Raw genomic sequence first — 13,503 nt, forward strand, 5'->3', positions numbered from 1 at the left:
GAGAGAGAGTGAGTAGCAACTGGAGGGAGAAGCATAGCTTAAGAAAGAGAAAATGAGTATAACAATGGAGCATACACTGCAACTGAATAGAAAAAGAAAAGAAAAGAGAGAGATAGAGAGAGAGGGAGATGTTACTCTATCAAATGAAATGCTTTGTTTTGAATTAATCATGCATTACCTTGTGGCTTCAAGATTTCAATCATGTGATTGTTTTTTTTTAGACTGACATCTTAGAGTAGGCATGGGAGGCCAGATCTGGCTGGTTTAAACATAAAACAGGTAATATATTTTGGGCTGCATATGGCTAGTTCATATGCTAAAAGGAAAAATCACTTTATTTGTCAATGTTTATAACTTATGTGAATGTTAAGTACAGTTTGGATATGTGCAAGGACTACAGATGAATTAAAACAAAATTATACTAAGATATATTAGTTTTTCATTGACTTTTATAACTTCTTTTAATCATCATCATCATCATCATCATTGTCGTTTAATGTCCGCTTTGCATGCTGGCATGGGTTAGATGATTTGACTGAGTGCTGGCAAGCCAGAAGGCTGCACCAGGCTCCATTCCGGTCTGGCAAAGTTTCTACAGCTGGATGCCCTTCCTAACGTAAACCACTCTGAGAGTGTAGTGGGTGCTTTTTATGTGCCACCAGCATGAAGGCCCGTCAGGTGGTACTGCCATCAACCACACTTGAATAGTGCTTTTTACAAGCCACCGGCATGGGAGCCAGTCAGGCAGCACTGGCAACAAACACACTTGAATGGTGCTTCATTCTGAAGCAAATATGTCTATCGAGTTCTACACTAGGTTATTCTTGTAATGCCTAAATGAAATGTCTTAGATTATATTTTATAATGTATCAATATATTCTATATTAAATAATATATCAAAAAGTAATATACTAGATTATAGTAGATTACTTACTCTTATAACAGTTGCATAACACTGTATTTTATATAAAGTATTGTAACTTATTAAGGCAATTTAGGCTCAACAATTGAGAAGCATTTTATTTTATTATAAATGGACTTTTGTGGTTGTGTTAGTTCACAAGGCTGGTATTGACTGCATAAATCTGTTTTTATAAAATATTTTTATGAAATTATGGGAGTGAGGTGTGGATAGCACTAGGCAGTGATATGTATAAATACAAGGTCATTATCAATTCAAATATGCTTAGGGCATATTTGAATCCATAAGAAAGCCATTCACTGCATTTTGTTGAGATAACCACACCCAAATGCTTGCCTCTCACAGTCTAGTTGGGTGGAGCTGTGAACCGATTTTGGTCTATTTACACCAGTTGTCTACAGCAAGGAATTTTCTCCATGACAAAATACAAAACCTTACAGGTTTGAATATGTCTCAAGCATATTTGAACTGGTAATAATGTATTTATAATGCTCAGTATGTCTTGTTCATAGGAGTGTTTTTTACTGTTTTTTTAACTTTTTCTACTTAGATGAGTCACAAGTATTTTCAGCTTACAGACAGAGGAAAATAGTGTGTCTTTCCTAAGATCTCAGTATCATGCCTATGTAAAGATATGAGCCAATGATGAAGTACTTGTAGCTAAGCACAAGAAATAATTCAGTTATAATTCTGGTTTGATTTTGAGAAAATCAAAACCAGTTTTAGAAGACAAACTGATATTTTCATCTCAGTTTTAAGCATTAGTGACAATAATTTGTGATGTGGGTACATAACCTCAAATTAGGGTGAAATGTATAAACAATTAAATCGACTTCAGTACTTGACTCCAAGAAACGAATGAAAAGTCGACAAAATTCCACTCCAGTGGAATTTGAACTGAGAATGTAACTAAATTCCACAAAGGGTTTTGTCTTGGATGAATGGATAGAAAGAAAGAAAGAAGGAAGAGAGGGAGGAAGAAAGGAAGGAAGGAAAAACAACCAGCCACAGATTATATCAAGCAGTGTGACATAATTTACAAAACACAGGAATGTTAAGCAGAAAGCTAAATCAAATAATACCTCTCAGTATATTAATCAGAATGACAGTTTCAGCTTACCAATATCTGACAATTGTCTGTTGTTTCTCACCATCTGAAGTATTCTTACTCATCTGTGCTACAGTGACATAGGAACTGTTCTCATACAAATAGAGACTGTAGAAGAGACGGTAATGCACCCTGGAAAATAAAACAAATGATATCATTTTAAGGAACTATCTTCTTTCACAACCCAAACATCTCACAGATCACACTCCACCATCTTAGAAAAAGGTCACATTGGTTAATGTGATACTGAATACAGAGAAAAGACAATGTCATCCTGGTTGGAATACTTTGGGTCATAAGTCTGCTCAAACAGATCTCACTTAAAAGTTAAATAACAACAACAACAATAACATCATCAATACCCCCAGCACAGTCATTATCACTGTTTAGAAAAGACTGCAAGGCCACCTCTATAACCATCCATAATTGTGTTGGTGTATGAGACACTCTGGTCTGTTAAATGTAGATGGTAAAACTATGTAGACTAGAACAGATGTTAAGTGGATGAAGGCTCCAGTTGCTAAGTGCCCTAACATTGATAACTTGGACTTTTTTTTTAAACACTTAATCAGAGCACCTACAATCTTGTGTTTTTTGGGACCCCTGTTGACTGGTAGTAAGAAGGCAATTATCCTCAGACTGGAGAGCTGATGCTCAAGCTTATAACAGAAGATGATGACAATGCACAATGTGCACCACTCTAGAAAGTAATATCATTAGACTCCTCCTACCAAGAAAGGAAGGAGGCAAAAGTTTGTTACGGGGTGTGAAGAACTATGTTTGTGTGTAATGAAGAAAGAACACTGTCTGCAGAAAGTAACTGAAATAGTAGGAAGATTCAAGAATGGAAGTGAGAACTGGACAAATAACTGGAAAGAGAAGGAGTTACATGGTCAATTCGTGCAACAAAAAGAGACTGTTGAGAGTAAAGAATGCTGGTTGTGACTGACAGATGGAAACCTGGAATGAGAAACTGAATCACTAATTACAGCCATTCAGGAGCAAACTATTAAGATGAATTCAATAAAGACAAAGATTGATAAAACTCAGTCAGAGAGCAGACGCTGAATCTATGGAAAAGAAGATGAAAATATTAACCATCTTAAGTGAATGCAGTAAGCTAGCAGAATAAGAGTACAAGCACAGGCATGACTCTGTTGGTAAAAGAATGCAATGGGATATTAAACAAGTGTGTGGATTCAAAACGACTGGAAAGTGGTATGGACACAAGCCAAAAGCTGTAATGGTGAATGATAATTACAGAATTTTATGGGATTTCTCCATAAATACTGACCGTACCACTGAAGGAAAGAGACCAGATATAGTTATATGGTTGTAGAGAACAAAAAGGAAATAGGGGAGGATAGAATATAGGGTTACCAACCTCTTCTCATTTAGCACTCTTAAAAAACTGCTGATGGTAGGAGTGAATGAATCAATGCACTGTACAGCATTGAACTCTTGGAACCCCACCGCCCAAACATTAAAGCGTATCCCTGTTTTAACATAGATTACACCATAATACAAGATATCATTATCTAATCCATGCCAGCATGGAAACCGGACCATTAAATGATGATGATGATTATGATTGTATGAGGTGACTGAAAGGATTAATGACAGGAAGGGCATCTTCCCATAAAAGAACTGCTCTAGAAACTCATTAAACTCATGCCAACATGGAAAAGTGATTGCAAACTATTTCTTAGAAGGAGGAGGCAATATGGTCTCCTATGACTTGCTCACAGAACAGTGAAGCTAATTTGAGAGAGAAGAGTAAAAGAAAGAGAGAAGTGAGAGAGAGATTTGACCCCGGTATTTGACTTGCTATGTCAGTTTATCTTTTACTTGTTTCAGTCATTGGATTGCAGCCATGCTGGGGTACCACCTTGAAAGGTTCAGTTGAACAAATGGACCCCAGTACTTATGGGCTTCTACACAGTTTCTGTATATCAAGGCACTGGTCAGCCAGGAGCTATAGTAGAAGACACTTGCTCAAGGTGCTGTGCAGTGGGACTGAACCTGAAACAACGTGGTTGCGAAGTGAGCTTCTTAACTGCACAGCCATACCTGTGCCTGTAGTTATTGACTCCAGAGGGATAAATGGCACAGTTCACCTCTACAGGATTTGAATTCAGTACACAAAGAGCCAGTATGATTACTACAGCTCATTCCATGCACTAATGACTCTGCCAACTGACCACATTACCTAAGTACAACCATGTAATCTTTCAATCCTTCACCTAAATGGATTAAACAAGTAGCCATATCTTTTATCTTTTACTTGTTTCAATCATTAGACTGAGGCCAAGCTGGGGCACCACCTTGAATTTTTAACTGAATGAATTGACATCAGTACTTATTTTTTAAGCCTGGTACTTATTCTATCAGTCTCTTTTGCTGAACCATTAAGTTATGGGGATGGAAACACACCAACACCGGTTGTCAAGCAGTAGTGGTGGTGGGGGTTACAAACACAGACACATACACATAGATATATATATATGTGCATATATGTATATATAGGCGTAGGAGTGGCTGTGTGGTAAGTAGTTTGCTTACCAACCACATGGTTCTGGGTTCAGTCCCACTGCGTGGCACCTTGGGCAAGTGTCTTCTACTATAGCCTTGGGCTGACCAAAGCCTTGTGAGTGGATTTGGTAGACGGAAACTGAAATAAACTCATCATATATATGTATATATATATGTTTGTGTGTCTGTGTTTGTCCCCCTAACATCGTTTGACAACAGATGATGGTGTGTTTACGTCCCCGTAACTTAGCGGTTCGGCAAAAGTGACTGATAGAATAAGTACTAGGCTTAGAAGGAATAAGTCCTGGGGCCGATTTGCTTGACTAAAGGCGGTGCTCCAGTATGGCCACAGTCAAATGACTGAAACAAGTAAAAGAGTAAAGAGAGTATATATATGTGGAAAGGGTCATAGCTCAAATAATTAGGGAGAGACTTAGTTTAGACGAGATGCAGCTTGGGTTTGTGCCGGAAAAAAGCACCACTGATGCTATATTTCTGGTAAGACAGCTGCAGGAGAAATACTTAGCCAATGATAAATCTCTGTACTTGGCTTTTGTTGACATATAGAAAACCTTTGACAGGGTCCCCTGATCCCTTATCTGGTGGTCAATGAGGAAACTAGAGATAAAGGAGTGGTTAGTGAGAGCTGTACAAGCCACGTACAGGGATGCTGTCAGTAAGGTGAGGGTCGGCAATGAGTATAGTGAAAAATTCTGGGTAGGGGTCCACCAAGGATCAGTACTCAGCCCCCTTTTATTCATCGTAGTCCTCCAGGCAATAACAGAGAAATTCAAGACAGGATGTCTCTGGGAGTTCCTCTATGCTGATGACCTTGCTCTAATAGCTGAGTCATGACTAGAACTAGAGAAGTTTCAGTTCTGGAAGCAAGGTCTAGAATCAAAGGGCCTTAGAGTTAACCTAGCAAAAGCCAAAGTCTTACTAAGTAGGAAAGCTGACAAACCACAAAACCCTGCAGGTAGATGGTCCTGCTCGATCTGTCGAAAAGTCGTAGGTAGAAACTCCATAAGGTGTATCTGGTGTAAGCTATGGACACATAAGAGGTGTAGCAATATCAAAGGAAGGCTAACTGGGAAGATGACTTCTGTGTGTGGCAGATGCACAGGGGCAATAAACATTGAAAACATGCAGAAAACAGCTTCTGTCACATTCCAGGGAAAAAAACTAGTGCCTGATAGCCTCCGTTACCTATGAGAGCATAGCTGCTAGAATAAGAATAGCCCGAGCAAAGCTCAGAGTGAAAAGTAGACTGTATGATGCATGTGTGTGAGCTGCCATGCTACACGGCAATAAAACGTGGGGTGTGACCGCTGAGGACATGCGTAAGCTTGCAAGAAATGAAGTTAGTATGCTGGATGTGTAATGTCAGAGTGCATACATGACAGAGTGTAAGCACCCTGAGAGAAAAGTTGGACACAAGAAGCATCAGGGTGGTGCGCAAGAGAGACGACTGCACTGGTATGGTCATGTGTTGCGTATGGATGAGGACAGCCGTGAGAAAAAGTGTCACACCCTTACAGTGGAGGGAACCTGTGGAAGAGGTAATCCCAGGAAGACCTGGGATGAGGTGGTGATGCATGACCATCGAACCAACGTAGGCAACAACAAGCGACTGAGACTTTTGGAGACATGCTGTGCTTGAGAAGACCTGGCAAGCCAAGTGAGACCGTAACCGTGGCTTATGCCAGTGTTGCATAACTGGCTCATTTAAGAGTACCCTTCAATCATCGGGCAATATCCTGTGCTTAAAAAGACATGTTGAGTCAAGTGAAAGCATTGTCATGGCCGGTGCCAGTATTGCCTGATTGGCACCCATGCCGGGAGAATGTAAAAAGCACCATTCAAGCATGGTCAATGCCAGTCCCACCATACTGGCTTCCATACCAGTGGCACGTAAAAAGCCCCATACAAATGTGGTCGATGCCAGTGCCGCCTGACTGGTCCTGTGCCAGTGGCACATAAAAAGTACCATTCAAGCGTGGTCGATACCAGTAATGCCTGGCTGGCCCCCATGCTGGTGGCACGTTCAAATTGAAACCTGATGCAGCTTCCTGGCTTGCTAGTCCTCCGTTAAACCGTCCAACCCATGCCAGCAGAAGTTAAACTATGATGATGATGATGATATAAGACAGGCTTCTTTCAGTTTCCGTTTACCAAATCTACCTACAAGGCTTTGGTCAGCCCGACGCTAGGTGCCACACAGTGGGACTAAACCCAGAACCTTGTGGTTGGTAAGCAAGCTTCTTACCACACAGCCATACCTGTGCTTATAAAAATAAGATGGCTTGCTGGCCATAGAGAAGGTTTTGTCATTTTGACTTCAAAAAGAAGTTACAGATAAAACATTCCTGATAGTCAAACAAAGGAGTAGAATTCAAAATACTTACACATTCCAAAGTTTGTTGGCAGTAATGCATGTCATACCATAGAGATGCAATGCAATGGAATACACATTATCAAGTAAGATGTCTAGGGCACCATAATCTGAACACAGCAAGCTTTTCACAAGCAAATGGCATTCATTGACAGTTGCACACAAGATACACATTAAAGTTACCATAGACCAAGGGTTTGGTTTCTATTAATGAAGAAAAAAAATTGGTTCAATAAAATTAATTAATTACATTATAATAAATAAGGGTAAACATCAGAAATAAAACATTTATTACGAATGATTTCAAATATTGGCACAAGGCCAGTAATTTCAGTGGGGAGTAGGTGGGTTACATGAAACCAGTGCTTAACTGGTATTTGTTTAATCAACTCCAAAAGGATGAAAGGCAATATGCTGCTAAGCATTTTAGCTGGCATGCAAACAATTCTGCTAACTTACTGCCTTAAAAAAAAAACATCTATTAATAACAACAACATTAACTAAGGAGGTGAACTGGCAGAATTGTTAGCACACTGGGCAAAATGCTTAGAAACATTTCATCTGTCTTTATGTTCTGAGTCCAAATTCCACTGAAGTTGACTTTACCTTTGCGTCCTTTTGGGGTTGATAAAATAAGTGCCAGTTGAACACTGGGGTTGATGTAATAACTTACACTACCCCTGAAATTGCTGGCCTTGTACCAAAATTTGAAATCGATAATGATAACATTAACTACAACAAAAATTCTTAGATTGATGCAAAGCTAGAAATTTGTCCAGGAATGGAATTCTAATCTCATTACATCTTCTTTGGCCACTTATTCCCAAGAGGGTTGTTGGGAGCAGAGTCCTCAAGCATACCTTCCATCAGGTTTTGTCAGAAGTAACTGTCTCCAATTGATCCCCAAATGAGACTAACTGAGCTCACAGATGTTATCCAACCATCTTGCTTGTGTTCTATTTCTGGGTTTCTTGTCAGTTGGTTCTGCCCATTAAATCTGTCTGGTGATTCTTTCCTGAGACATTCTTACCACATATCCATAGTATCAGAGCTGTGATCTCTCAATTTAGAGAAATAGCAGCTCTACTTAGAGTGACTTTCTGATCTCTGAGTTACACACTCAGTCAAATAACATTACTCCAAAGACCCTGTGGAGGAACCCCATCTCGGTTACTTGTATTTGTAATCATATCCTTTTAGTCTTAACTCTTCTGTTATTATACTTCTGTTGCAATATACCAACTTTGTTTCAATTAATTTTTAAAATTATGAAAAATTTACTCAAATAACTGTCATTTATTAAACTGGTATTTGAAACATAAATTAACCTGAAATTTTGGTGGAAGATTTTAGCCCCCTGACCTGTGTGTTCCACCCACATACTCTGTCTCATTGTTCATTGCTATCTGCTAATCCCCTGACCTGTGTGTTCCACCCACATGTAACAAGAAAACTTTTCACACACCCTACACTAACAAACCAATCTACATCTCTTCTCTTCCTCACATTTCCGCCTTCATTCACTATGCCAACCCCTCACTCCCCAATCTGTCCTCAGGGCCCTGATCTTCTGTATGTTGCTATTGATAACCATGTATTTCCTTTGCGGCAGCGCACTTGTTTCTGTCTTCATTCCTGATCTCTCTCTCTCTCTCTGGCCAAGTAACCTTGTACCTCCTCTACAGCAAGACACCTGTTTCTGTCTTTCTGTCTCACTCTAACCTGTCATCATCTGACATAAGATCACCTCCTCCAAGGCCCCCACCTTTCTGAAAATATTTTTTTTGTCTTGCAGGTTACTTGGTGACCCTGTCAGTGCAGGTGCCACATAAAAAGCATCCAGTCCACACTGTAAAGTGATTGGCATTTGGAAGAGCATCCAGCTGTAAAAAAACCTTGTCAAATCTGACCTCGCTTGTGCTTGTGTCATATAAAAAGCACTTAGTCCACTCTGCTGAGTGGTTGGTGTTAGGAAGGGCATCCAGTTGTAAAAATCCTGCCAAAACAGTTGCAGAAGTCTGGTCAGCAACTGGTCTGGTTGCAGTTCTACTTGGCCAGCTCCTGTCAAACCGTCCCACCCATGCAGCATGGAAGGCAGACGTCAAACGATGATGGTGATGATGACTTCAAAACCAGGGTTGGCTTCAGGCAGGTTAATATCAAAAGGGATGAGGAAGGGAATTGACAGTAATATGTTACATGTACCTATTTTATCGACCCTAGAGTGATAAAATGAGTAATTGACACTAGTGGGTTTGAACTCAAAATATAAATTGATGGAATTAACTCAAAGTCCTCTACTACAAACAACTGAAACTGTCACTGAGTTCCTAAATGCACATAACAGTAAACTGTTGTTTGGGGTTGAATAATAGGAATTAAGCACTCTTCTGTGTGAGAACAAAGTTTAGTCTCATTTTAGAAAGTCCTTCCTGTTGAAAGACTTCTTGTTTGCTCCTTGTGCATTTACTTTTGGGCATTTTAACAGGTGAATTTCTTCTTAGGCTTTCATACTTTGAGTTTTGAGCATCAAAAAGTCAGTGATATTATTGGTTTCAAATTTTGGCACAAGGTCATCAAGTTTGGGGGATGGGGTAAGTTGATTACGTCAGCCTCAGTGTTCAGCTGGTACTTATTTTATCAACCTAAAAAAAATGAACAGACAAAAAGTTGCTAAGCATTTTGCCTGGTGTGTTAATGATTTTGCCAGCTTGCAGCCTTCATTCAGTGATATCACTAATTAATGATTTTATTTACATATTATTTATTAATGATTTAATTAGAGAAAAAGAGCCTGGACATGCAAAAAACGTTTCAGTGATATTCCTGTGTCATTTGTAATACAGCTGCAATCTAAGTGATACCAGTATTTATTGAGTTTGAACAGGAGTGGAGTTATCACATAGTTGATTATTGCAATGATGTATTTGTTAGTAATGTAGGGCCTACAATACATTTGTTCAATATTTTCTTCAAACTCTTTCCAGAAGAAATTTTTTGTCAGAATGAACACTAGGACCACAAGATATGTATGTCAACAGGGCAATGCCACCTTCATTATATCAATGGGAAAGATGAAGGCTTATCTCAGAATGCTTTTTCTGATGCTAGTTGCACAGTGCCCAAATTATAGAGACCACTGGAACAGAAATTCAGTTCTGAGAAAGGAATACAAGGCCAGTCAAACATTTCAGAGTTTATTTAGGATTATATTAATTAATTTGTTCTTTACCTTTTAATTTGGTAAAATACAATTTGGCAGTGAACTGTACTCTTTATCACATTGGTTTCAAATTTTGGCACAAGGTCAGCAAGTTTGGGGAAGGGATTAAATTGATTACATCAACCCCAGTGTTCAACTGGTACTTATTTTACTGACCTTGAGAGACGAAAGACAAAGCTGACTTTGGCAGAATTTGAACTCAGAATATGAAGACAGATAAAATACTGCTGAGCATTTTGCTCAGCATGCTACTGATTTTGCCAGCTCACAGCCTTTGTACTCTTTCCTATATTGGCAATAGACACTACTCATGGTAGCAGTTTAGTTAAACTTTTGACAAAGGGAAAATTCCTGTACCACCAGTGATTGGATAAGAATCAAACTGCAGCTCCTGTTCCTAGCTCATTCATCATAAATACACAAAAGAAAGAAGATATTTAGTCCATATAAGGACTGGGGATTTCCTTACCTTGTCTACCATGCAGTCCTGAAATTGAGTTTTCATCAGAAACAAAGCCTTCTCATAGCAAGGGTGCTGATAAAGACAAGGTAGAAAATTTTGGTAGCAGCTCTGTTGTTTCATGTAACTGAAAAAGAAAAGAATGAAGATGATGTTCAGATCAAACAAATGAAGAGTTTGCAGAAACATTAGGGCAGCACTAGATTAAATGTCTTGCAGTATATCACATTACCCCAAGGTGCTTGAGAATTCAAAGGATTGAGTGCACTCTTCATTTCTCTGAGGTTACTAACACAGGTATCAGTAGGCATGGCAGTTTGCTTCCCAGCTACATGGTTCCAGGTTCAGTCCCACTGTGTGTAACCTTGGGTGTCTTCTACTATAGTGTTAGGCCACTAGTAAATACAGTAATATATTACTGCCAATCATTTCTGGATCTTAATACCAGAAGATTCTGGTAGGAAGTGAACTCAGAAAAGATGCATATATATTAAACTAACAAGCAGGGTAAGAATATACATGACTGGCTTTGCTAAATCATGCTAGGTTGTAAAACTACAAATACACAAGAAGTAGAAGAAACTTTACCGTATAAAATGAGGTAAAAAGGAAACAGGATCTGTGAAACCATTCTTATGAAGCTGTTGACGGAATTTATTTTGCTGATGTCGTTTGGCATTTTTGCGTACTTTATAGTAGAGCAACTTTGAAGGCATAAACTATCAAAAGAGAAAAAAATACAAAGAAGTGATCATAAAGTGTTAATTGTTGTTGTTGTTTAGTTGCATGTCATCCCTTAATTGTTCTCATCATGAGCACCCCATCTTATTCTATATCTAAGACTAGAATATCCAATTCTTCTTTTAAGCTAGCAGGATGTGACTTGAGGAAAATTTTGCTGCTATTTCTAGCATGTAAAGCGACTGCATAGAACAGAGGTTCTCAACTAGGGTCTGTGTAAGATTTTTAGTAAATTGGGTACCCACCGTAGTATTTGAAGGGTCCACGAAAGAATTTTGTTTTAGATGTATTTATTGCTAGAAACAATAAAATCTCTTTCTCCAATATTTTACCTAGTTTAACCTACACAAGTTAATGGGTGAACAACAAAATAGGAATTTTGAAAGTAGCTATAATAGTAGTTTTTAAACATTGAATGCCTATGGGGGTCCACCAGAGTAAAATAGTAATCAAAGGGATCCCTAGATAAAAAAAACAGTTGAGAACAACTGGTATAGAGTCTCCCTTTGATGATAGATAAGAATGGTAGGTACAGTTTAAGTTTTGTTTTAGATTAAGGTGAAGAAACTGAAATTAGTATAAGTGAAGTTAGGGTCTACCAGAATAAAATAGTAATCAAAGGGATCCCTAGATAAAAAATAGTTGAGAACAACTGGTATAGAGTCTCTCTTTGATGATAGATAAGAATGGTAGGTACAGTTTAAGTTTTGTTTTAGATTAAGGTGAAGAAACTGAAATTAGTATAAGTGAAGTTACTTCATCAGATGTAATATATATATATATATATCCCAAGAAGGCAAGTCTTTAAGACACATGATATTGGACAATACAGTAGTAAAACCATCACATACTCAATGAATCCTGCCCCAACCCCCAACAGATTCAGCAATAACGAAAACTACTTCATGAAAGATAAGTTTTCTTTACAGAGTAAGAAAATACTCTACACACGAACATCTGCAGAGGCAAATTCATCAAAGTGTAAGAGTACTGTTCATACATTTGTGAAAGTACACCCATTATATGCAGCTCAGAGAGCCACACCTCCATGAAAAATAATAAAAAGGATGAAAACAGTTCAAATTATAGACAAGCCTTCTTATACCATTATTTTGCAATCATGTGAAGGCACATGGCTTAGTGGTTAGGTTATTTGGCATATGACTGTAAGGTTGTGAGTTTGATTCCGAGCAGTGCATTGTTCCAGTCCACTTAGCTGGTAAAAATGAGTTGTACCTGTATTTCAAAGGGACAGCCTTGTCACACTGAATCACTCTGAGAACTATGTTAAAGGTACAAATGTCTGTGGAGTGTTCAGCCAATTGCACATTAATTTCATAAGCAGGCAGTTCTGTTGACCAGATCAACTGGAACCCTTGTCATCATAACCAACAGAGTGTTAGTTTTTTTTTTCCACAACCATAGAATTGATTGAGTTGAAATTGTAACTGGTTGATAATACCAGTATTGGATGTCTGCTAACACAGTAAAACCCATTTCTCATCACCAGTCACTATTCAGTCCAAAAATGGTTCATTCATGAAACTTGACAGCAAAGAAGAGCCCACATTCATTCTCTGCATGCGATTAGACTCAAAAAGTTTGCTGATTTTTCCAATGGCATGCAGGTGACCAAATCCAAGCTTCTCTGCTCGTTCCTTAACAGTTACGATGGGATTTTGTTCCAGGGTTTGCAGGACATCCTCGTCAAGCTCTACAGATCTTCCAGGATGCGGCTCATCTTCTAGGCTGTAGTTTCCAGCTTGGAATTTTTGGAACCACTGTTGACACAGGCTTATGCTTATTGTCTAATCTCCATACACTGCATTAATATTCCTCACACTTTCCGTTGCATTTTTGCCTTTATTGAACTCATAAAGCAAAATATGCTGAATATGCTCCTTTGTCACTTCCCTTATAGCTTTGAAAAAATAACTTAAAATCGAACTGCACTCTTCAAAACTTGCACTAAGAATAAGGACAAGGTAAAATTACTACCTGCTTTTGTAACAAGTTGATGCAGGTAGTTTATCCCATCCCCCTCCGACTTTTAGTTCATGCACTTGAAAAAAACCACATTATTTATGGGATGACCCAATATATACTTATACATACATATACATAT

At 38.5% G+C, this 13,503-nt stretch overlaps 1 protein-coding gene across 1 annotated transcript in view; it reads right to left on the reverse strand.

Annotated features, from left to right (window-relative positions):
* The window catches only part of LOC106877206 (F-box DNA helicase 1), a 51,677-nt gene that overhangs the window by 32,266 nt on the left and 5,908 nt on the right, over positions 1-13,503 (reverse strand). Inside the window, exons 2-5 of the mRNA XM_014926055.2 lie at positions 11,226-11,356; positions 10,647-10,764; positions 6,968-7,158; positions 2,043-2,162 (exon numbers count right to left, since the gene is read on the reverse strand). Of these exons, the coding sequence (XP_014781541.1) occupies positions 2,043-2,162; positions 6,968-7,158; positions 10,647-10,764; positions 11,226-11,356 (560 nt within the window). The remainder of the gene's footprint in view (positions 1-2,042; positions 2,163-6,967; positions 7,159-10,646; positions 10,765-11,225; positions 11,357-13,503) is intronic.

The sequence above is a fragment of the Octopus bimaculoides genome, chromosome 6, assembly GCF_001194135.2.
Source record: "Octopus bimaculoides isolate UCB-OBI-ISO-001 chromosome 6, ASM119413v2, whole genome shotgun sequence".
Taxonomy (NCBI): domain Eukaryota; kingdom Metazoa; phylum Mollusca; class Cephalopoda; order Octopoda; family Octopodidae; genus Octopus; species Octopus bimaculoides.